This window comes from Jaculus jaculus, chromosome 2 (assembly GCF_020740685.1).
Source record: "Jaculus jaculus isolate mJacJac1 chromosome 2, mJacJac1.mat.Y.cur, whole genome shotgun sequence".
NCBI lineage: Eukaryota > Metazoa > Chordata > Mammalia > Rodentia > Dipodidae > Jaculus > Jaculus jaculus.
In genome coordinates, this window is record NC_059103.1 from 19,074,871 (window position 1) to 19,100,515 (window position 25,645).

General features: G+C 43.4%; 1 protein-coding gene across 3 annotated transcripts in view; it reads right to left on the minus strand.

Moving 5' to 3' along the window:
- Positions 1 to 504: 504 nt before the first annotated feature.
- LOC101594193 (CGRP receptor component) overlaps positions 505 to 25,645 on the minus strand; it is a 31,696-nt gene continuing 6,555 nt past the window's right edge. For 2 of the 3 annotated variants that reach the window (XM_045144717.1, XM_045144716.1), the window contains exons 2-4: positions 19,697 to 19,795; positions 12,247 to 12,304; positions 505 to 1,495 (exon numbers count right to left, since the gene is read on the minus strand). In XM_045144717.1, coding sequence (XP_045000652.1) covers positions 1,346 to 1,495; positions 12,247 to 12,304; positions 19,697 to 19,701 — 213 coding nt within the window. In that variant the 5' untranslated portion in view covers positions 19,702 to 19,795 and the 3' untranslated portion in view covers positions 505 to 1,345. Of the gene's footprint in view, positions 1,496 to 12,246; positions 12,305 to 17,978; positions 18,074 to 19,696; positions 19,796 to 25,645 lie in introns of all 3 variants that reach the window. The other variant, XM_045144715.1, reaches the window with a different exon arrangement.

Sequence of the window (25,645 nt, forward strand, 5' to 3'; positions counted from 1 at the left end):
TGTAGCATACCTTAAGCAACCACATGCCAGGAACTACTAAATTTTCTGAAGCTCAGATTATCACAAAGGTCTTCAAAGGTAATTACTGCAATATTTTATTTATTTATTTATTTTCGAGGTAGGGTTTCACTCTAGCCCAGGCTGACCTGGAATACACCATGTCTTCTCAGGGTGGCTTCAAATTCATGGTGATCCTCCTACCTCTGCCTCCTGAGTGCTGGGATTAAAGGCGTGCACCACCATGCCTAGCTCTTTTAAATATTTTATTTATTTGCAAGCAGAGAGAGGGAGGGAGGGAGGGAAGGAAAGAATGGGTGTGCTAGGGCTTCCAGCCACTGCAAATGAACTCCAGATGCATGCACCACTTTGTGCATCTGGCTTTATGTGGGTTCTGGGGAATCAAACCTAGGTCATTAGGCTTTGTAGGCAAGAGCTCTAACTGCTCACCCATCTCTCCAGCCCTCCTGTCATATTTTAAATCAAAAAAGATACAACACAAGAATCTGTAGATTCAAATTTTTATTAATCAATACATAGTTTTTATATGTTCTGTTCATGAAAGAGCTCTGTCCTTTGTACTCCCTTTAAAGGGCCTGTTATACATTGGAAGCTCATCTGGTCTCACAGGAACTACAGTCCTGTCTTGGGACAGGACGTTGAGTGTGGTCTGAAAGCAACCCTGCATGCCATGGCCACTGTCATTAAGTCTAGGCCTCTTTTGAACTGGAAGGCACAGGCCTCTAGCACTTAAGAGGAATTAGAAAGCTAGCAAGCACAGCCAGCCAAGTAAAGGAGCCCTGGCACATCCAGGCCAACTGGCCAGGCCCATGCTTGTCTTATCTCCATTTCTCATCTGGGCTGTTGCTGTTGAGGAAATTCCTGTAATGTGAGCCAAGTTCAGAGGCTCAGTTAACCCAGAGCAGCACTGCTCTGGGAGTTTAAGGATCTAAGTAGTTTCTCACCATTCAGCACTGAGCTCCTTCCTGCTTGGGAAGCAGATGAAATGAATTACAATCCAGCCCATCAAAGCGGTAAGAGTACTTCACCGTCTGAGAACACACGTCTCCCACAAGTGTGGCAAAGGCCACAGAAGCATTTCTACCCACGGGTGCAGTCAGCGTCCTCAGCTCTGCCCTCACAACCTTAGCTTACCTCCACCATGTTTCTCCCTTGAAACACAAACGTTTCTTTTCAGCTTATTTTTATGATTTTCCCAACCAACCATGAAATCAGGCCTGTTGGGAGAGAGGGTGAATTTAAAAAAAAAAAATCCTCTGAACATCCAGGAAATAAATGGTCTCTGGGCCTTTCAACATCAAGAAACACCAAGGCCAGCTGCACTCTTCTATGCTGGGTCCTCCTCATCCATTACCACGTCGTCACTGGCAATTTTCTTCTGCTCAGCCTCTGGCCCTTCGGGCAGGATGCTCATGACAGTATGGAGAAGGGCTTCGATCTGCTCCTCAGTGAGCCGTTCTTCACTCTCTTCCACCATCTGCACAGGGAAAGAAAATCCTCCAGGGTTACAAGTGAGCCTCCCACCCTGACCCACCCCAGCCATGCCTCGTGACACATACATAGTACCTAGGTGTTGAGCCTCCCTCAGTCCTCAGGCCTTTTATTATTATTATTTGAGGGATGGGGAAGAACAGGCACACCAGGGCCTCTAGCCTCTGCAAATGAACTCCAGACACATGTGCCACTTTGTGCATTGGCTATGTGGGTATTGGGGAGTCAAACCTGGGTCTGTAGGCTTAGTGGTTAAGGCACTTGCCTACGAAGCCTAAGGATTCAAGTTCAATTCCCCAAGACCTACATAAGACAGATGCACAAGGTGGCACACATGTCTGCAGTTTGTTTGCGCAGGCTGGAAGCCCTGATGTATCCATTCTTTCTCCCTCTCTTTCTATCTGCCTTTCTGTCTCTCTTGAATAAATAAAATATCTAAAACAATATTTTGATTTATTTATTTGTAAGCAGAGAGAAGAGAAAAAGAGAGAAGGGGGATAGGGAGAGAATGGGTGCACAGGGCCTCTAGCTGCTGCAAACAAACTCCAGATGAATGCACCACTTTGCGCATCCAGCTCCATGTACGTACTAGGGAATCAAATCCAGGTCATTTGGCTTTGCGGGCAAGTGCCTTAACTCCTGAGCCATTTTTCTTTGGGGGGGGGTTGGTAGGTTTTCGAGGTAGGGTCTCACTCTAGCTCAGGTGGACCTGTAATTCACTATGTAGACTGAGAGTGGCTTCACACTCATGGTGATTCTCCTACCTCTGCCTCCTCAGTGCAGGGATTAAAGGCGTGCACCACCATGGCCATGCCTGGCCTTTTGTATGGCTTTTTTGATACAGGGTCTCACTCTAGCCTGGGCTAGAGTCAGTCTGTAGCTCAAACTCCCAGTTATCCTACTACTTTAGCCTTCTGAGTGCTGGGATTAAAGGCACTGAAGTTTCCCAGGTCTTGTTTTTTGTTTTTATCTTTTTGTTTTCTTGTGGGTATGTGTTATGCACACGTATGTGCCCTTCTGGCACCCCAGGCACTTGCCTGTGTCAGAGTGTGCCTGACTTCAGTGGCCAGAGCAGAGTCAGGTGTCACACTCCATCACTCTTCTGCCTGTTCTTATTTGACCCAGTCTTTTACCAATCCTGGAGCTTGCTCATCTTTTTTTGAAAAAAAAAAAATTTTTTTAATTTACTTATTTGAGAGAGAGAGAAACAGAATGTGCACACCACAGTTTCCCACCACTGAAATGAACTCCAGATGCATGTGCCACCTTGTGCATCTGGCTTATGTGGATCCTGGGGAATCAAACCAAGGTCCTTCGGCTTTGCAGGCAAGCCTTAACCGGTAAGCCACTCCAGCCCCTGATCTAACTATCTTGTCTATCTTTCTCTTCTACTTTTTAAAAATTTTTTAAAAAATATTTTACTTTCTATTTGCAAGCAGAGAGAGAGAAAAAGAGACACAGAGAACGGGTGCGCCAGGGCCTCTAGCTGCTGTAAATGAACTCCAGATGCATGCATCTCTTTGTGCATCTGGCTTTACATGGGTACTGGAGAATTGAACCTAGGTGGTTAGACTTTGCAGGCAAGTGCCTCCAGTCCCCCCCCCCCCTCTTTTTTTGGCAAGGTTTCAGTGATTCCTGGTTCTCTGCTACCCTGGGACTGAGGTTGCAGGAGCACATGACCATGCCCAGATGTTTACTTATTTATTTGCAAACTGTATATGTGTATGTGAGAGAGAGAATGAATGAATATGGGTACACCAGGACCTGTAGTCACTGAGAACTAACTCCAGATACATGTATCACTTTGTGCATGGGTACTGGGGAATCAAACCCGGGTCGTTAGGCATTGCAGGCAAGTGCCCTAACAGCTGAGCCACCTCTCAGACTCCCAGATGTTTAACATGGGTCCTGGATATTTAAACGCAGGTGGGTGGTCTCAGACCCCCTCAGGTCAGGTCCTCATGCTTGAGCAGGAAGCACTCTTAACCATCTCTTCAACCCTCAGCAGATTTCCCTCATCTAAGCTCTGTAGCAAGGAGAAGCCAAATCAAATTCCAGGCTAAGCCAATGCAGACACTCAAAATAGGTCAGTGAAAAAAACTGTGTTGTAGGAAATGACTTTTCCTAACTTCCCTTGTGAATGTTCACATAGGCAGACACTTTGGCACTGGAATGAGATGGCCTTTTATAACTCTGTATTTCATACACATGTCTGTTAGCTGCTGAGCCATTTGGACAACTCCATTGATGGCTACCTGTACCACTTGGTTTTACACTTCTAATTTTGTCACTGTCATTCAGTAACCTCTTTAAGGGCCTCTCCTGTGCATGTAGCCACACCTTTACTTTATATCCACGATTCTTTCAACCCTTACAACAATCCTAGCACGGAGCAAAACTGGGATCCCACCCAGGTCAAAAGTGAATCTCCCACCTCATTCCATGTTGCGGTTTGATCCTATATGTTCCCCAAAGGTTGGTGTAGAAGGCTTGGTCCCCAGCCTGTGGCACTGCTAAGAGGTGGGGACACCTTTAGGAGGTGGAGCCTAGCTTAAGGAAGTTAGGTCACTGGCGCATGCCCTTGGATGTTGGCCTCATTCTTTGTATCCAGTTTCTATTAGGAAAGCCTACCATAGGCCTAAAGCAGCAGGGCCAATTGTCCATGGACTGAACCTGAAACCCAAGGTAAAATCAATCTTTCCTCCGTGTAAATTATCGCAGGTATTCTGTCACAGCAATGGAAAACTGACACATTTCATGTGGCCTCAGTCAACTCCTGAGAATACAGGAGTCTGACAAGTGAGAATAGAAAAGCAATACTATACTGCCCCAGCTAAGATCCATAAAGTCTGTTTCCTGATGTGGCCCTAGAAATCTAAATACAGAGATGACAACTGCAATCACAAGCCAATTTCTTCTTTTCTTTCTTTCTTTCTTTTTTTTTTTTTTTTTTTTTGAGGTAGGGTCTCACTCTAGTACAGGCTGACCTGGAATTCACTATGTAGTCTCACGGTGGTCTCAAACTCACAGCAATCCTCCTACCTCTGCCTCCTGAGTGCTGGGATTAAAGGCATGCACCACCACACCCAGCTGCACATCAGTTTTCTTAGCATAACCTCTAATTCTAAACATCATGTTGTTACTACCACATAAAGTGCTATGCAAACAGTCAAGTTCCTTAACTGTTTACTTGGAGACAGGAACCTCCCTTATTTTATTTTATTCATTTTTATTATTTTGTTTTTTGGTTTTTTTGAGGTAGGGTATCACTCTAGCTCAGGCTGACCTAGAATTCACTATGTAGTCTCAGGGTGGTCTCAAACTCATGGTGATTTTCATACCTCTGCCTCCCCACCTTTCTTTTTTTTCAATATTTTATTTCTATTTATTTGAGAGATAAAGAATGGGAGCACTAGGGCCTCTGGTCACTGCAAATGAACTCCAGACACATGCACCACCTTGTGCATCTGGCTTACGTGGGTCCTAGGAAATTGAATCTGGATCCTTCAGCTTTGTCAGCAAGTGCCTTAAGCATTAAGCTATTTCTCCAGCCCATGAACTATCTTTCTTATCAGAGGTGTCTTTGGAGGCCAGGCCATGACATTTTACAGATATGTGACAACCAGTATCAAAAGGAGTTCCAAAAATCCAGGCATGGTGCCACACACCTTTAATCCCAGCACTTGGGAGGCAGAGGTAGGAGGACTGCAGTGAGTTTGAGGCCAGTCTGAGACTACATAGTGATTTTCAGGTCAGCCTGGGCTAAAGTGAGACCCTACCTTGAGAAACAAAACCGAACTAAACAAAAAACAACACAAACAAACAAAAAAAACAGGAGCTCCCAAAAGAGCCCTAGTATATTTAAGTAAAACATGGTAAGAGACAAGATTCACCTGAAAAGGTTATCAGTCTGACTAGCTCCTCATAGACACCCATACTTAGTCAAAAGATGTCATATAAAAGAGCTAGAGAGATGGCTTACTGATTAAGGCATTTGCCTGCAAAGCTTAGAGACTCAGGTTTTATTCCCCAGGACCCATGTTAGCCAGATGCACAAGGTGGCACATGTGTCCAGAGTTTGTTTGCAGCAGCTGAAGGCCCTGGCGTACCCATGCTCTCTCTCTCTCTCTGCCCCTGTTTCTCTCAAATAAATAAATATTAAAAAAAAAAAAAAAAAAGCCGTAAGAGGGTTGGAGAGATGGCTTGGTGGTTTAGGTGCTTGCCAGCAAAGCTGAAGGACCCAGGTTCAATTTCCCAGTACCCATGTAAAGCCAGATGCACAAGGTGGCCCAGGCATCTTGAGTTCATCAGCAGTGGCAAGAGGTCCTGGCACACCAATACACACATTCTCTCCCCTGTGCTAAAAAATAAAAATTAGGACAGGAGAAATGGCTTAGTGGTTAAGGAGCTTGCCTGCAAAGCCTAAGGACCCAGGTTTGACCCTCCAGATCCCTCGTTAGCCAGATGCACAAAGGTGAGGTAAGCACACGGTCGTATATGCCCACTAGGTGGCATGAGTGTGTGGCATTTGACTGCAGAGGTTGAGACCCTGACATGACAATTTTCTCTCTTTAAAAATAAAAAAGAAAATTAAATTTAAAAAAACCCCATAAATCAGAATTTTTATTTTAAAATCAGATATACAAAACTAGGGTCTGTAGAAGGAATAATGGAATCAAAAGAATGATGGAAAGATAAGGAAAATATCTGACTTGATACTTAACCCACAGAGAAGATCACAAATTTATGAATAACTCGTCAATACAGCTGGCAGACAACCTCTCCACAGCACTTATATAGTGTTCCATTGTATATGAGGCTGTCTTGAAATCATTTGACTGGGGTACTATTGGGAGGTGATGAAACCCAGACCCCTGAAACACAAAGTCAGGACAACTACAGACAGGTAGGTAGGTAGAGGCTCAGTATTCTGAGAGAAGCTCTATGTAGGTCTCAGCAAGTTGGCACAAGGTGTCTGAGGGGAATGCCAGTTCCATCTAGAACACCATAACTTCTCTCAAAAATGCAGACTAGAGTTCTCTGATCTGAGAATATGGTGTGTGCCCTCTGAGGAGCTTCCTTTTTCCAGAAACCTGAACCATCTTTTGGCATCACATTCTCTGGACAAAACACTCATCAGGACGAAGCTAGGTGTGCTCTGAGCAAAAAGGTGGAAGCTTTCTGATTCTGCCAAATTTGTTAACAGCAGAAGCTTTAACCAGCAGCAAATCCACAGGGATAATTACAGTCAGGAACTTGTTTTAATTTTTTTTTCTCGTCCCAAAATTTTATTTTTTGTGTTTTTGTTTATTTGTTTTGTTTATTTATTTTTTTTCGAGGTAGAGTTTTGCTCTAGCCCAGGCTGACCTGGAATTCACTATGTAGTCTCAGGGTGGCCTCCAACACATGGCAATCCTCCTACCAATGCCTCCCGAGTGCTGGGATTAAAGGTGTACACCACCACGCTTGGCTAGGATGAATTATTTTGAATATACCAGCATGTGAAATTTAGAATGTGAGGTGGTAGCAGGTGGCTCATGGTAATCAATACATTTGTACATATGCAAAGAGTCTCCAGGGTGACCAAATTGGGCTGCTAAACTCTGAAAGGGCCAGATCTCATTCTAAGCCACCCAGCCCAACATACTACTTTTCCTCAAAATGACTAAATTCTGATACAGGCCAAGCATCTCACACCCGCACCCTGAAGTGCTCTAGAACCTACAGTCTTTTGAGTTCTGACGACATCTCCTCAGCAGGCCTTGATGAAATTGCTTTCTACCTACATGGGATCTTCTGCCTTTGACCTCACATGACAAATTGGTCAAAATATGCAGGCACTTTACCAAAACTATTGTATAAATTTACTTTCTGTTAAGATATATATAAAACATATATGAGTTTTGTATTGGGACTTGGGCCCATCTTCAAGATATCTTATTACTGATACTGTAAATATCCCAAAGTGATTTGAAATCCAAAGCACTTCTGGCTGAAATGTCTTGGATAAGGGAGATTCATCCTATAGTATCAGCAACCCCTTCCAGCTATTTATTTATTTTTACTTTAAAATTTTTTCTTTTATTTATTTGCAAGCAGAGAGAAGAGAGACAGAGAGAATGGACAAGCCAGGGCCTCCAGCCACTGCAAATGAACTCCAGATGCATCTGCCTTTACATGGGTACTAGGGAATTGAACTTGGGTCATTAGGCTTCTCAGGCAAGTACCATAACTGCTGAAGGAAGGAAGGAAGGAAGGAAGGAAGGAAGGAAGGAAGGAAGGAAGGAAGGAAGGAAGGAAAGAAGGAAGGAAGGAGAGAAAAGCAAAGCACACACACTATCATGGGTGACCACAGAGAGGTTCTCAAGATTTTTGAATATTCTGCCCTCTGCAAAAACCATCATTTCAAAAAAAAAAAACAAAAAGCAAAAACCATCATTTCCTGTCCTGCCTGGTGAGACAGGATGCTGCTCCAAGCTTGGTAACTGATTTCCTACTTGTGTAGCCTCAACTTGGCTGAGAAAAACCTGGCCACAGAATGGTCCAGCTGAGGGAAATAAGTCTGTAAAAAGAAGAGCATCATCTGAGGAAGTGACCATTGACTTCAGAAGCCAACCTGACTGAATTAAAGAATACCTAGGGCTGGAGAGATGGCTTAGTGGTTAAGGCGTTTGCCTGCAAAGCCTAAGGACCCAGACTCCATTCTCTAGAACTCACAAAAGCTAGATGCACAAGGTGCCTGAAGGCCCTGGCACATCCACATTCTTTCTCTCTCTCTCTCTCTCTCTCTAAATAAAAAATAAAATAAAATAAAAGAATACCTAGTTAATTGGCATGGTTTTGGGTATGTCTGCAAAAGTGATGCTGCAAGACTGGTATATGAAAAATCTGCCATCAGTGGTTGGGGACCTGGAGAACCCCACTCCCACCTGTGCTCTCTGTTGGAGACAGGACATTTCTCTCCGGTTGTTGGACACGAGAGCTCCGGGCTCTCTGGCCGGTGGGCTACACGATTTACATACACAGCCTTCTGGGTGCTCGGCCTGACTTTCACCATCAGTTTCTCTACTTCTGAGGATTTGGCACTCGGGCTGAGCCATGCTAGTCACATCCCAGGGATTGCAGATGGATTGCTGGGGACATCTCGGCCTCCATAGTTCCATGTGCCACTCCAAAGAAATCCTCTCTCATTGTTCTCTCTGGAGGCACAGCTTGGAGGAACAGTGTCAAGGTTCCCAATCAGACCCCAGTCATGACCACTGGCTCTTTGGGCTAAACAATGGAAGAGTATCTGTCCAACATTGAAAGTGGCATAGGCAAGGCCGCTGGGACATGCCTGGCATACACTAGGAACTCTTAAAATCGGCTGTGTCTCCAAGTAACACTGGAGGCTTCCACATGCTAACCCACCCCCATATCTTCTCTCCATCTGTCACTCAGCTATGCACAACATATGTTGCTGATTACAGCTGGAGGAGAATCAACATATGTGACCTTTAACCTGACGGATGCAGATTGGTTTCCTGCTAGCGTTTTTCCCTCTCCTGCAAGCTGAACTCTAATAGCCTACAGCATTGGGATAATGAGGACACAGAAGAAAGGATCTCTGTAGCTGAGTCACCCCGAATGGAAAGAATTTTTCTAATTTATTATTGGGCACATTTTGAAGGACAGAAAGACAAAGAAGATTTTCATCAAAAATTAACTACTCCAGGCTAGAGAGATTGCTTAGTGGTTAAGGTGCTTGCCTGTGAAACCTAAGGACCCATGTTTGACACTCCAGGTCTCACATAAGGCAGACCCACAAAGTGACGCACGTGTGCAAGGTCGCACTTGCGTACAAAGTGTCACATGCGCCTGGAGGCCCTGGTGTGCCAGTTCTCTCTCACATTAAGGAAAAAAAGGCCAATTTGTTGGGAATATATATATATATATATATATGTATATATATATATATATATATATACACACACACACCATAACCCTTGAAAAAAATTGAATAAGAAAATCTGAGCTGGCACAACGGTTTATGCCTATTAATATCAGCACTCTACGGGTAGTGGCACATGGCTCTCTGTGAACTCAAGGCCAGCCTGGTGTGCATATAGAGTTCCAGGTTAGCTAGTTACATAGCCAGAAAAGAAACTCTAGATAACATAGGTATTTTAACAGTTTTCTTCCATACTTTTATCATATTTGTTAATTTTTATTAGAGACACAGGGAAAGGGGGGGGGAGAGAGAGAGAGAGAGAGAGAGAGAGAGAGAGAGAGAGAGAGAGAGAGAAAATGGGCACACTAGGACCTCTAGCCACTGCAAATAAACTCCAGACGCATGTACCACCATGTGCATCTGGTTTATATAGGACCTGGAGAATTGAACCTGGATCCTTAGGCTTTGTAGGCATGTGCATTAACCACTAAGCCATCTCTCTGGCCCTCCCATACTTTTCTAATGAAAAATTGACAAAGACTTTGGCTTTTCATTTTTATTATTTCTACTTTTTATTTTTTAATATTTAAACATTTTTATTTATTTGTGAGCACAGAGAGAGAAAGATAAAGAGAGAGCTGCCAGGTGTGGTGGTACACACCTTTAATCCCTGTACTTAGGAGGCAGAGGTAGAAGGATCACCACTAGTTTGAAGCTACCCTGAGACTACATAGTGAATTCCAGGTCAGCCTGGGCTACAGTGAGACCCTACCTCAAAAAACCAAAGGGAAAAAAAAAAAAAAAGAGAGAGAGAGTATATGTATGAGTTTGGGCATACCAGGGCCTCTTGTTACTGCAAATGAACTTTAGACACATGCACCACTCTGTGCATCTAGCTTTATGTGGGTACTGGGGAATTGAACCTGGGTCAGGAGGCCTTTAACCACTGAGCCATTTCTTTTTATAGAATCTTGTGGGCTGGAGAGAGGGCTTGCATGTGTTGGGGTTCCACTGAATCTTTTACATAGAGAAATTAGACTACTCTTGTGGCTTTAGAAGGTGTTCTATGAGGGCCAGACAGATGGCTCAGCAGTTAAGGTATTTGCTTGCAAAACCTAAGGATCAGGTTTGATTCCCCAATACCCACATAAGCCAGATTCACAAGGTGGCGCATGCGACTAGAGTTCATTGGCAGATGCTGGATCTGTGTCTTTTCCTCTCTTAAATAAATAAGTAAATAAAATATTTTTAAAAAGAAAAGAAAATGACCTATGAACTGATTTGGTGGTGCACAACCTGTAATCTCAGCACTCAGGAGATTAAGGCAGGAGGATCAGGAGTTCCAGGCCAGCCTGAGCTACACAGTGAGTTTCAGGCCAGCCTGAGCTGTATAGCAAAAACCTGTTTGAAAGGAAGCAAGGGAAGAAGGGAGGAATTTAAGGTAGTGGTGCAGAGCAGGGATAGAGGGAGAGATCTAGGATAGCGGGGTAGAGCAGGGATGGAAAAAGGGAGGTATCTATGGTAGCGGTGGAGAGAGGAGAGGAAGGGGTCTATGGTAGTGGTGGAGAGAGGAGAGGAAGGGGTCTATGGTAGCGGTGGAGAGAGGAGAGGAAGGGGTCTACAGTAGCGGTGGAGAGAGGAGAGGAAGGGGTCTATGGTAGCGGTGGAGAGAGGAGAGGAAGGGGTCTATGGTAGCGGTGGAGAGAGGAGAGGAAGGGGTCTATGATAGCGGTGGAGAGAGGAGAGGAAGGGGTCTATGGTAGCGGTGGAGAGAGGAGAGGAAGGGGTCTATGGTAGCGGTGGAGAGTAGGGAGGGAGGGAAGGATCTGTGGTAGTGGTGGAGTGCTGGGATGGAGAAAGAGAGGGATCTGTGGTAGTGGTGGAGTGCTGGGATGGAGAAAGAGAGGGATCTGTGGTAGTGTTGAAGTGCAGGGATGGAGAAAGAGAGGGATCTGTGATAGTGTTGGATAGTGTTGAAGTGCGGGGATGGAGAAAGAGAGGGATCTGTGATAGTGGTGGAGTGCTGGGATGGAGGGAGAGAGAAATACAGATAATAGTGTAGAGCAGAGAGTATGATGAAATAACCATTAGAGGTGTGCTATGAGGTGATGACAGAAATCAATGTCATGAGATTGGGAGAGAATAGCAGGGGGCTAGAGGGATGGCTTAGCGGTTAGGGGGTTTGCCTGCAAAGCCAAAGGACCCAGGTTTGATTCCCCAGGACCCATATTAGCCAGATGCACAAGGGGGCACATGCGTCTGGAGTTCATTTGCAGTGGCCAGAGGCCCTGGTGCACCCATTCTCTCTCTTCCACCCCCTCTTTCTCTATCAAATAAAGAAAGAAAGAGAGAAAGAAGGAAGGAAGGATGGATGGATAGATAGCACGGATGAAAGCAACAGAAGTTGAGGATGAACTAAATATGAGCTAAAACAAAAAGAATAGCTTCTGGTTTCTGGCTTGGGAGATGAGGGCTTGAGGGCAAAGAGTAAGATAGCTGTGGGACAGGAACTAAGAAAGGAAGTGCAGGACTCAAGAGTGGGAGTAGGAAGATAAATTCTACCAGAAACATGTTCAGTTTAATGTTTTTATGGTTATAATGGGCTAGAACAGTAGAGGAGACAAAAAAGCTAGCAAACTCCAAGAAGAAATTAAATTTCTCCCATGTTCTACATCCCCCTAATGGGTGAGGCCTCCTCTTTCACTTATGAAATGGGGTGGCTCGCTGTTCCTGTCTTGGTCATCCTCAGCCCTTCTACACCCCAGACCTAGGAAACAAACCTCCCAAGTCGAGGCCCCTTCACTCACCAGCTGGATCTCCACAGCAGTCATAGGCCTGTGATTCAGCAGCTGAAGTTTTTCAGCTCTGTCGAGAGAAACGCATACAACATTTAAAACTCACGCCCCAAAAGACCTTGGGTCTTGACCAAATCATCAGAGAATAAATGTCAGAGAAAAAAAGTGGGAGAATGGCTACAACATGGCCCTGAATTAAACTGTAAAATGAAAGAATCAGAGTAGAAAGGACACATCAGACTCATGCTCAATGGCACTCACGTATCAAACTCCTCAGGGTAGATAGTAACAAAGGGAGCAACAGTTGAGGTGCCATTTTATTTTATTTTATTTATTTATCTTTTTTTTTTTTTGAGGTTGGGTTTCACTCTAGTCCAGGCTGACCTGGAATTCACTATGCAGTCTCAGGGTGGCCTTGAATGCATAGTGATCCTCCTACCAATGCCTCCCAAGGGCTGGAATTAAAGGTATATGCTATCATGCCTGGCCCTTATTTTTTTAGTTTTTGAAGTAGGGTCTCACCCTAGCTCAGGCTGACCTGGAATTCACTATGTAGTTGCAAGGTGGCCTCAAACTCATAGCGATCCTCCTACCTCTGCCTCCTGAGTGTTGAGATTAAAGGCATGCACCACCACTCCCAGCTTTACTTTTTAAAAAATATTTATTTATTTATATATTTGAGAGAGGGAGAGAGAAAGAAAGAGGCAGAGAGAGAGAGAGAGAGAGAGAACAAGAGAGAGAGAATGGGCATGCCAGGGCCTCCAGCCACTGCAAGCAAACTCCTGATGCATGTGCCACCTGTACATCTGGCTTATATGGGTCCTGGAGAGTCAAAATAAGGTTCTTTGGCTTCACAGGCAAGTGTCTTAACCGCTAAGCCATCACTCCAGCCCTAACTTTTAAATTTTTATTACTTTATTTTAAAAAGAGAAAGAGGTGGACAGAAAGAGTATGGACACTACACAGCCTCCTACCACTGCAAACAAACTCCAGAAACATGTGCCACTTTGTGTATCAGGCTTTACGTGGGTACTGGGGATTGAACCTGGGTTAAGATAATTAAAATTATCTTGGTTGGTCATTACTTAGAAATGGTTAAAGACTTCAGTTTTGAGATTCAGACTGCATGTGTTACTCATTTTAAGATTGTATCTCATGCACTGCAAGACCTATAATTGGCCAGCCAGGCCAAATGAGCCAATGGGTGCAATAGTGGCATGTCTGTCATGGTGGAAACCAACTGCCCTCTAATTGGACTGGAGGCCCGCTCCATGGGAAGGGAATACATCCCTGTTACTGAAAACTTAAAACAGGGGTAGTCATGAGCCCTAGGGGTGTAAAGTCTGCTGTTGTCTGGCCAAATGTATATACTATGCTTATCAAACTGCTCAGTAAGCATTTCTCTTAATGTTCACACCCTTACATTAATGCTACTCTCACTTTTGGTTGAGAATCTTCTCTTTTCAGATGGCAGTGACCTTGGGACGACTCAGAAGGTATCATGGTGATGGAAAGAAATGACCACAGTGCTCAGTACTGCAATATCTGTTTCACACCTTCCAAAGCTCAGGGTCTAATGCGGAAGAGGTGAGGGAAAGGATGTAAGAGCCAAAGGAAGGGAAGGACTCCATACAATATGCTGCCTCCAGATACAAAATGGCCTGGATATCCATGGTCTCACAGTGCCTGACACTACCTGCATAAGACCATCATAAGAGAAGGAAATGACCAAGACATCAGAAGTAAATGAGAGACTGATTAAGATGGGGAGGGGGTATGATGGAGAGTAGAGTTTCAAAAGGGTAAGTGGGAGGAGGGAGGGTATTACCATGGGGTATTTTTTATAATCATGGAAGTTGTTAATAAAAAAATTTTTTTTAATTAAAAAATGAAAGAAATAAAAAGATTGTGTCTCATGTAGCCCATGCTGGACTTGAAACTCCTAATCCTCCTGCCTCCACTTCCCAAGTGCTGGGTTAGAGGCCTCTACTACCACACCTCCTCAATTATCATCCGTCACCAGGGAATATGCAGCTCACTGTTGAATGGTTGTTGGAAAGAAGACAGGACTTTAAAAGGTAGAATGACTCCAATTTTACCATCTCTGTGTAGGCGATAAAGTCCAAATTTCTTTCTCAGTCTGACTTTGAAGTCCCACCTCCATCTATTAATTCAGCTCAATGAATACTATGTTTAAAGACATGTGGGAGAGCTGGGTGTAGTGGCACATGCTTTTAGTCCTAGCATTCAGGAGCTTGAGATAGGACGATTGCTGTGAGCTCGAGGCCAGCCTAGGTTTACAGAGTGAGTTCCAGGTCAGCCTGGGCTAGAGTGAGATCCTGCCTAGGTAGGGGGGAAGAGGGAGAAAAGAAAAGAAAGAAAACAACCATGCTGGAGTAAAGATGAATTAGCCTCAGTTCCCATGGCTCAGCAGTTAAGGCATTTGCCTACAAAACCTAACAATCAGGTTTCAATTCCCCAGTACCCACATAAAGCCAGATGCACAAAGTGGCACATCTAGAATTTGTTTGCAGTGGCTGGAGGCCTTGGCACACCCATTCTCTGTCTGTTTCACTTCTGTCTCTGTCTACTTGCATATATATGTATTTTATTTTTAAAGGAATAAGAGCAGTGAAAATACATGGTGAACTAAATTAAATGAGCAGCTCAGCTCCAGAAAACAAAACAGGATTTGTTCCACCCAGTGTCAGTATCCTGCAGGCTCTGGATTCCTTCGGGTGTTCCTACACTCACAGAAAGGCTAAGTCTCTAGCAGCATAAACACGAACACGCACTTGTGAAAACCCAACAAACAAGCTGCCTGTGCTGCACCTGAAGGCTGAGCCCTGCTAGACTAAATCACAGAACAGGGTGCTGTGTGCTTCACCCCTGGAGGTGAAAAAGGAGGCACAACCAATTCCTTTGTCATGACAATCCAGCTCATTTTTTTATTTGGTTTATTTATTATTACTATTATTACTATTACTATTATTATTATTATTATTATTATTATTATTATTATTATTATTATTTTGATGTAGGGTCTCTTTCTAGCCCAGGCTGACCTGGAATTCACTAAGCAGTCTCAGGGTAGCCTTGAACTCATGGTGATCCTCCTATCTCTGCCTCCTAAATGCTGGGATTAAAGGTGCATAACACCTCACCTGGTTCAACCAGTTTATTAATCTGTCTCCAGTTTTTCTCTTGGCTTCTCAATCCTTGCATTTTAGCTCCCAACCAAGGGATCACCAAAACTGTTGAAGCACCAGCTGACCCATGTCTTATTTGGCAAGCAGCTCTTTGGGTCGCCAGGAGGTTAGAGCCAACAGTGAAAGAGGTTTACTGGCTCCTTCTACTGGCTGTTGTACCATACTGCCCACAGCTTTGGCTCGGGCCAAAGTCACAGAACCCACTATATTAAGATACAGATTTTTTTTTTATATCAGTACTGGAGGGAAAGCATGTCAGGTAAGTGCTCCACCAACTGAGCTCTACCTCTAGTCCTGCATGTCTCTGAACAGAGGCAGATCTGTACTGTAGTGGAAAAGATAAAGGGAGTAGGACTTCAACACCACTCCAGACACACACAGGAAGGGACTTAAATAAAAACCAACCATTAAGATTTCTGTCATGGACTGTGGATGTGGCTCAGGAGGTAGAGTGCTTGCCCTGCATGCATGAGGTTCTCTTTTCCCGCTCCCTCCTACCCCTTTTGTGCTGGGAATGAAACACCCTCCAACATGCTGGGGAAGCAATACCACTGAGCTCCACTCTCATCATCATACTTTAATTTCTGAACTCTATCTTTTATCCAATTTAGCTTAAATGATAGGAGGTGGTAAAGGAATGTATGAATTGGAAGCAAAGACTAAGGTAAGTATGTTCCACATTCTGGTGGGCTGTATGTCCAATCCTCAGTCATCTCATCCACAATACCAGGACCCTACTTAAGAATACTGTGTTTGGCATCAGAGACCCCAGATGCCAGGAATAAACAGTAAAATAAGAACTGTTGGCAAATTGGGAAGTATTGCACTTGGGAAAAAAATAAATAAATAAAGGCCTAAACACCCAGCATTATGGAGCCCCCTGAATTAACAGCTTTTGGAGGTAATCCTCTGACAACCAGAAGGCCAAAACAGTACACACCTTAAGCTAAGAAAAGCTGGGACTGCTATAGAACCAAAAGGAAGCACACAAATCCCTCAGCCAAGTGACATTTTTGCCTGGGATCATTGCACCATGCAGTGTTCCTGCCCCCAGCATGGCACCTTATCTTTTGAATGAGCACCATGATGTCTTTTTTTTTTCCCCCTTAACCAACTTCTTACTTGAAATGGCGATACAGCCAGTGGATTTGCTGTGTCAAAGCTGTAGTCTATTTTCCTAGTGGTTTGGTTTTTAAATAAAGTTTCATTATCTCTAAAAAAAAATAAAAAATTAAAAAAGAATACTGTGTTTGGGGGTTGGAGAGATGGCTTAGCAGTTAAGGCATTTGCTGGCAAAGCCAAAGGATGCCAGTTCAATTCTCGAACCGGCGTCCTTAGGCTTCACAGGCAAGCGCTTAACCGCTAAGCCATCACTCCAGCCCGCCAGTTCAATTCTCTGCAACCCACATAAGCCAGATGCACAAGGGGGTGCATGCACCTGGAGTTCCTTTGCAGTGGCTGGAGACCCTGGTACACGCTCGCGCTCTCTCTCTCTCCCCCCACCCCTCCCTACCAAATAAATAAGTAAATAAAATATTTTAAAAAATACTATGCTTAGGCCAGGCATGGTGGTACATGCCTTTAATCCCAGCACTCTGGAAGTAAAGACAGGAGGAACGCTGTGCATTTGAGGCCAGTCTGAGACTACATAGTGAATTCCAGGTTGGCCTGGGCTAGACTGAGACCGTACCTCAAAAAACAAAACGGGGCTGGAGAGATGGCTTAGCGGTTAAGCGCTTGCCTGTGAAGCCTAAGGACCCCAGTTCGAGGCTCGGTTCCCCAGGTCCCACGTTAGCCAGATGCACAAGAGGGCGCACGCATCTGGAGTTTGTTTGCAGAGGCTGGAAGCCCTGGCGTGCCCATTCTCTCCTCTCCCTCTATCTGTCTTTCTCTCTGTGTCTGTCGCTCTCAAATAATTAAATTAATTTAAAAAAAAAAAGCCAGGCGTAGTAGCACATGCCTTTAATCCCAGCACTCAGGAGGCAGAGGTAGAAGGATTGCCGTGAGTTCAAGGCCACCCTGAACCTACTTAATTCCAGGTTAGCCTGCACCAGAGTAAGACCCTACCTCGGGAAAAAAATAAAACAAGAGTACAGTGTTCATGAGGCATGGTGGCCCACACCTTTAATAGGGAGGCAGAGGTAGAGGATCACCATGAGTTTGAGGCTAGCCTGGACTAGACTGAGACCCTACCTAAAACAACAAAAACAAAATAATAATAATAAAAATAACAAGCCAGGATGGTGGCACACACCTTTAATCTCAGCACTCAGGAGGCAAAGACAGGAGGATCACCATGAGTTTGAGGCTACCCTGAGACTACACAGTGATTTCCAGGTCGGCCTGGGCTAGAGTGAGACCCTACCTCAACCCCCATGGTCCTCCAAAAAGAGAAAACAACAACAACAAAAAGTACTGTGATCATCATGAGGTCAAGTTCCACCAGTGCAGTTAGTTGCTAAGGATAGCTCCTCTAAGTTCTCACTTTCACTCTGGGTCTAGATATGTTACCTACTTGAGGTGACCTCTACTTACTTGGTCAGCTTGTGGCTCTTCATTGCTGTGAGGAATTCTCTCACAATCTCGGGACTCTGGTATCTACATGGAGTTTTTGATATGTATTTTAATGTCTACCAAAAAAAAAAATAGGAAAGGCAAGCATAAGTCATTGGAATCTGACTAAGAAAAAAGGAAAACAATACCTGAAACTTAATATTCGAAAGTTAAGACTTAATTCTTTTTTTTTTTTTTTTTTTTTTTTTTTTACAGAGAGCAAGACAGGGGTGGGGGGATTGATACCAAGAGAATTGGCGCACCAGGGCCTCAGCCACTGAAATTGAACTCCAAACACTTGTGCCAAATAGCGGGCATGTGCGTCGTTGCACTTGCCTCATGTTTGTGCATCTGGCTTACATAGGAGCTGGAGAGTTGAACATGGGTCCTTAGGCTTCGCAGGCAAGTGTCTTAACTGCTAAGCCATCTCTCCAGCCCCAAATATTTTAATTTATTTATTTGAGAGAGAGAGAGAGAGAGAGAGACAACAGGTGCACCAGGGCCTCTAGCCACTGCAAACTCCAGATGCATGTGCTAGTGAGTTCTAGGGAATCAAATCTAGGTCCATAGGCTTCACAGTCAAGTGCCTTAACTGCTAAGCCATCTCTCCAGTAACCCCATTCCCCCCTCTCCCCACCTTTTTTTGTTGGTTTGTTTTTAAGCAATAGTTTTATCAGGAAAATAAAGATGACTACTGTATCTTAGATAGTAGGATCTCAAAATTGCTATCTTCATTTTCTGGAAAATTTGACTCCTTTCTGTTACTCTTGGTTATTCATCAAGTTCTAAGTTTAAGATATACAACCACTGATATGCATATTGTTCTTGCCTCAGATCTTGCTTCATTCAAGCTGGAATTGAGCAAACACAGTGGGTTAATATTCCTTACGTAATCCCTTGCCTTTAGGCTAGACATTGGATCTTTGAGCCAACATGATCTTTGAGCTAACAGAAGCACTCTAAACTCTTTCCTCAAGCTTTACTCTGGGCATCTTAAGGAACAGTGATTCACCATCATCAGGACAAGCTTGTCCTGGGTCAATTCCCCGAGGTAAGTAGCTCAGCATGCACTGATTTTACATGAGTCTTCTAAGTAGTTGATGACTGGACCTTGTACTCAGCAAAGCTCCTTTCACTTTACGTATATATAGATAGATATAGATATATACACACACATATAATACATATATACACATATTGTATATATTACTATATTATATATATATTTATACATATATACATATATATATGTATGTATGTGTGTATGCATGTGTGTGTGTATATATATATATATGTATATGTGTGTGTGTGTGTGTGTGTGTGTGTGTATATATATATATATATATATATATATATATATATATATATATAAAATTTATTATTGAGGGAGAGAAAGAACCAGACAGAGAGAGAATGGATGCTCCAGGGCCTCTAGCCATTGCAAACGAACTCCAGACACATGTACAATCTTGTACATCTGGCTTACACAGGTACTAGAAAATCGAACCTGGGTCCTTAGGCTTCACAGGCAAGTATCTTAACTGCTAAGCCATCTCTCCAACCCTCCTTCTGCTTTTATAAACAGAACAAAAATTGGGTCACAGAAAAACTATTCACACTAGGGAAGAAGCAATCCAGACTTGGTGGCCAATCATGGGCAGAAGACTAATCAGCCTCCTTCCCTGCGCAGCCCAGCTTACTTCATAGGTGATAGTGTTCAGGTTCTGTTGCCCGGAACTGTGTTTGTTCTTTCCACTTTCTTTACGCTGCTCCTTCAGATCAGTCAGTAACTGGTACACCTAGGAAAAGACACAAAACATCAATATCAATGGCTTTAAAAGATGACCAGGTAGGGCTGGAGAGATGGCTTAGCAGTTAAGCACTTGCCTGTGAAGCCCGGTTCGAGGCTCAATTCCCCAGGGCCCACATTAGCCAGATGCACAAGGGGTGCATGCGTCTGGAATTCGTTTGCAATGGCTAGAGGCCCTGGCACGCCCATTCTCTCTATCTGCCTCTTTCTCTCTTGGTCTGACACTTCCAAATAAATAAATAAAAATAAACAACAAAGTTTAAAAAAAAAAAAAAGATGGCCAGGTAATAACTTTTTGTTCTTTCCATAAACGCTCCTCCCAACTCTTGATTTAGATCAACTATGAGCCCCAGAATCACATTACTTTTTAGATGCTGCTTCTCAACCAAGCAATCCAAATTCATTAGTTTACTTAAATATTGTGACTATTTCTTATTGATGTATGCTATATCATTAATCCCCTCTAATCCTAAAACTAGAGAATTTGAAAGTAATTTTTCCTAAAATGAATACTTTTTAATTTTTACTTATTTTTAATTAATAATTTTTATTTTTTTGGTTTTTCGAGGTAGGGTCTCACTCTAGCCCAGGCTGACCTGGAATTCACTATGGAGTCTCAGGGTGGCCTCGAACTCACAGCAGTCCTCCTACCTCTGCCTCCCTAGTGCTGGGATTAAAAGTGTGTGCCACCACGCCTGGCTTATTATTATTTTCTTTTTAAAGGTAAGGTCTCAGTCTAGTTCAGGCTGACCTGGATTTCACTATGTAATCTTGGGGTGGCCTTGAACTCTCAGTGATTCTCCTACCTCTGCCTCCTGAGTGCTGGGATTAAAGGCATGTACCACCACGTCCAGCTCCAAAATAAATACTTTTAAAAGGATTCTGGGGCTGGAGAGATAGCCTAGCAATTAAGGCATTACCTGCAAAGCTAACCAGGTTCAATTCCTCAGGACCCATGTAGGCCAGATGCACAATGTGGCACATGTGTCTGGGGTTCGTGTGCAGCAGTTTGAGGCACTGGTACTCCCATTTTTTCTTTCTCTCTCTTTCAAACAAGTAAATAAAAATAATTTTTAAAAAGGATTCTGGCCAGGTGTGGTGGCGCACGCCTTTAATCCCAGCACTTGGGAGGCAGAAGTAGGAGGACTGCCGTGAGTTCGAGGCCACCCTGAGACACCACAGTGAATTCCAGGTCAACCTGGGCTAAAGTGAGGCCCTACCTCGAAAAGCCATTAAAAAAAAAGGATTCTGCCTAGTCTATAAACCTAATATAATAATTTATTTTGATAAAAGTATGGGGATGGAGAGAAGGCTCAGTAGTTGAGACACTTGCCTGCAAAGTCGAAAGACCAAGATTCAATTCCCTAATGCCCATGTAAATCAAGATACACAAGGTGGCACATGCATTTGGAGTTCATTTGCAGCAGCTAGAAGCCTTGGTGTGTCTATTCTCTCTCTTCTCTATTTCTCTTTGCTTGCAAGTAAATTTACAAAACAAAAACAAAAACAAAAACTGGAGAAAAGACAGTCTCTTCAGCAAATGGTGCTGGGAAAACTGGATATGAATCTATAGAAGGATGAAAATAGATCTTTCTCTCTCTCCAGGCAAAAGAATTAAGTACAAATGGATCAAAGACCAGATCTGAAACTCTGAAACTGCTAAAGGGAAAAGTAGGGGAAACCCTTCAACATACTGGCAAAGACTTTCTGAGAATAACCCCAATTGCTCAGGCAATAAAACCACAGATTAACTACTGGAACCTCATAAAACTACAAAGCTTTTATACAGCAAATGACACTGTAAATAAAGCAAAGAGGCAACCTACAGAATGGAAGAAAATCTTTGCAAGCTATACATCTGACAGAGGATTAATATTCAGGATATACAAAGAACTCAAAAAACTAAATAAGAAATCGAACAACCCAATTAAAAATGGGTTATAGAACTAAATAGAGTTCTCAAAAGAAGAAATACAGATGGTACATAAACATCTAAAAAAATGTTCTACATCCCTAGCCATCAGGGAAATGCAGATTAAAACTTCACTGAGATTCCATCTCATTCCTGTCAGACTGGCTACCATCACGAAAACAAATGAACATAAATGCTGGCAAGGATGCGGAAAAAAAAAAAAAAAAAAAAAACCCTTCCACACTATTGGTGGGAATGCAATCTGGCCCAGCCATTGTGGAAATCAGTGTGGAGGTTCCTAAGACAGGTAAAAATAGATCTACCATATGAACCAGCTATAGCACTCCTAGGCATATATCCTAAGAACTTGTCTCACTACCATAGAGATACTTGCTCAACCATGTTTACTGCCACTCTATTCACAATAGCTAGGAAATGGAACCAGCCTAGATGTCCCTCAACTGATGAGTGGATAATGAAGATATGGTACATTTACACAATGGGGTTCTACTTAGTGGTAAAGAAAAATGAAGTTATGAAATTTGCAGGAAAATGGATGGATCTAGAAGATTTTACTAAGTGAGGTAACCCAGGCCCAGAAAGCCAAATGTTGCATATTCTCTCTCATATGTGGATCCTAGCTACAAAAGATTGGATTTCTGTGTGAGTAGGTAGAAAACTCAGTAGCAGAGGGCAGTAAGCGAGAAAGGAGATATAAAGAGACTAGATAGGGAGGGAGGGGGGAATTAAGAGGATGGTACTGTATATATGTAACAGATTAATGGGAGTGAAAAGGCCTAAGTGAGGTCAGGAGAAGACATTGAGTAAAGGAAAGATGGAGGGAGGACTAATCAAAATCTAAGAGGATATAAATAAATCATATGGAAACCTACTATTTGAACAATGGAACACTCAGGAGCCATAGATTGTTACTAGAAAATTTTCAATGCCAGGGATGGGATACCTTCTAGTGAGTTGTTGGCCAGGGAGAGCTCTGATGCCCCCCAAACATTACAGGCCACTGCCAAGGCCCTTGGATTCCCACCAGGAATAAATGGTAAGACACTGCTGCTGAATTCCACATACTTGGGTTCCAAGGTCACTGAGAAATCCTGCTGGAACTCAGCTGAAAACCTCTTCCATGTAGACCAGCTGACAGAAGGCTGGGAAAAGCCACACTGCATGCAGCTCAATGGGAGAGAGAAAGAAGATACTCAACAGTGGACACTGCAAGCCTTATATTTTGCCAGCTAGGCCAAGTGAGCCAACAGGTGCAATAGTGGCATGTCTGTCATGGTGGACACCAACTGCCCTCTAATTGGACTGGAGGCCTGCTCTGTGGGAGGGAACATATTCCTGATACTAAAAACATACAACAGGGATAGATATAAACACTAGGAGTGTAATGTCTGCTGCTGTCTGGCTAAATGTATATACTATGCTTATCAAACTGCCAAGTAAGCACTTCTCTTAATGTTTGTACCCTTATATTAATGCTATTCTCACTTTTGATAATCTTCTCTTTTCAGATGGCAGTGACCTTGGGACGTCTCAGAGGGCATCATGGTGCTGGAAAGAAGTGATAGGAGTGCTCAGCACTGCAATATCTCTATCACACCTTCCAAGGCTCAGGGTCCATTGTGGAAGAGGTGGCAGAAAGAATGTAAGAGCCAAAGGAAGGGTGGGACTCCTTACAATGTGCTCCTCCAGACACACAATGGCCTGGATATCCATGACCTCACAGGACCTGACACTACCTACATAAGACTATCATAATAGGAGGAAAAGATGATGACATCAAAATAAAAGAGAGACTGATTGAGAGGGGGAGGGGATATGTTGAAGAGTGGAGTTTCAAAGGGGAAAGTGGGGGGAGGGAGGATATTAACATTGGATACCGTTTACAATCATATAAGTTGTTAATTATAAAAAATAAAAATAAAAAATAAAAAAAGAAGAAACTGAGCACGGTGGTACACACGTTTAATCCCAGCACTCAGGAGGCAGAGGTAGGGGGATCACTGTGCGTTGAAGGCCAGCCCGAGACTAACTACAGCATGAGTACCAGGTCAGCCTGGGTTAAAGTGAGATACTATCCTGAATTTTTTTTTTTTTTTTTGGTTTTTCGAGGTAGGGTCTCACTCTAGCCCAGGCTGACCTGGAATTCACTATGTAGTCTCAGGGTGGCCTTGAACTCATGGCGATCCTCCCACCTCTGCCTCCCGAGTGCTGGGATTAAAGGCGTGCGCCACCACGCCCGGTTATGAATTTTTTTTTTAATTATGAGACAAATGATAAAATACAGTGTACAAAAAATAAAGGAAGAGCTGGAGATACACCTTAGTGGTAAAGGCGCTTGCCTGTGAAGCCTAAGGAACCAAGATGGATTCTCTAGTACCCATATAAGCCAGATATACAAGGTAGTGTGTGCATCTGGAATTCACTTGCAATGGCTAGAGGTTGTGACGTACTCACTGCCCTCTCTCTATCTCTGTCTCTTTTTTTCTCCCTCTCAAAATAAAATAAATAAATATATCTTTAAAAATTAAAGAAACTTCTGGTTAAGATGGCAGCATAGGAACCATGCCAAAGCATACTAGGGAAGAAAAACCAAAAAAAAAAAAAAAAAAAAAAAAAAAAACCCAGCAAAATACACTTTTCTACTAAAAGTGAAGTGTATAAAAAATTACCAATGGCAGCAGAGAAGTAGGAGAGATCCAGAACCCACATAGGCAGGCAGAAGCGGCTCCAGAAGCGGTGGCACCAGGCCCACGGGGCCACAGCTGCCAGGCTCGGCTTGAGCCGCAGGAAAAGCCAGGTGAGGGGATTTTCAACTTACACTGGAGCTCTTCTTCGCAAAACCCAAGAAACGTGAAGGGAGAATGGCAGTAAACAACGGATGAGTAGATCATGAGGTAGAGGATCACATAGACCAGGGGGAGAACTAGAGCCACCATCCACAGCCTCCCTTCCCCCACCACCAGCACAAACGCCAGCAAGCACTAGAGACCAGGGAAGGGAGCTCACAGCACCCAGCACTGGCAACCAGACCAGTGATCCAATGACCCAGCCAGCCTACTTGAACCCACAGTACATCAAAAAGGGACCCAAAGACCAAAATCATCCCAAAAGGTAACTGGGATTACACCAGGTCAGTACCTGCCAAATAAGCCTGGTATACAGGCCTTAACTAGAAGTGCTAATTGCACCTTCCATATCAGGATAAATTATATGTTAAATCTGATAGATAGTAGGATTTGCCATTCTTAAATAAGCTATATTTTGGGCTTGTTATTTGTTGCTTCCTAATTTATAGTGGTTTTGTTTCTACTTCTGTTATACATTAGGGAAAGGTCTCAGTTGGTCACAAGCTGACTTGGAACCCTCAACAGACCAGAAATATTAACCTCCAAGGTGACAGGATTAAGGGTGTGGGGCACCACACACCCTAAGGGACAGTGACTTTGTTAGAGGATCTAGTTGTCATAAGACCTACTCTTGCATAAATGCTCTGTGCTCTTTTTTTTTTTTTGAATGTGTACATTGTTTAGCTAAATTTTAGAATCTGCCTGTATTTTCTTCCACTCAGCCTTCTTCAATTCTCTCATAGCAGGCAAACCCAACACCTAGGGTTACTTTTATAGATACTCTGAGAGTCTTGAGTGCCACACCTAGCACCTTAAGCTCCTACCCTAAAGACATAACATCAAGGCCGGGCATGGTGGCGAACACCTTTAATCCCAGCACTTGGGAGGCAGAGGTAGGAGGATTGATGTGAGTTCAAGGCCACCCTGAGACTACATAGTGAATTCCAGGTCAGCCTGAGCTAGAGTGAGAACCTACCTCAAAAAGAAAAAAAAAAAGATATATAACATCAGATTGATTGATACATCTAATAATACTGCAGCTAACTAGAAAATCCAAGCA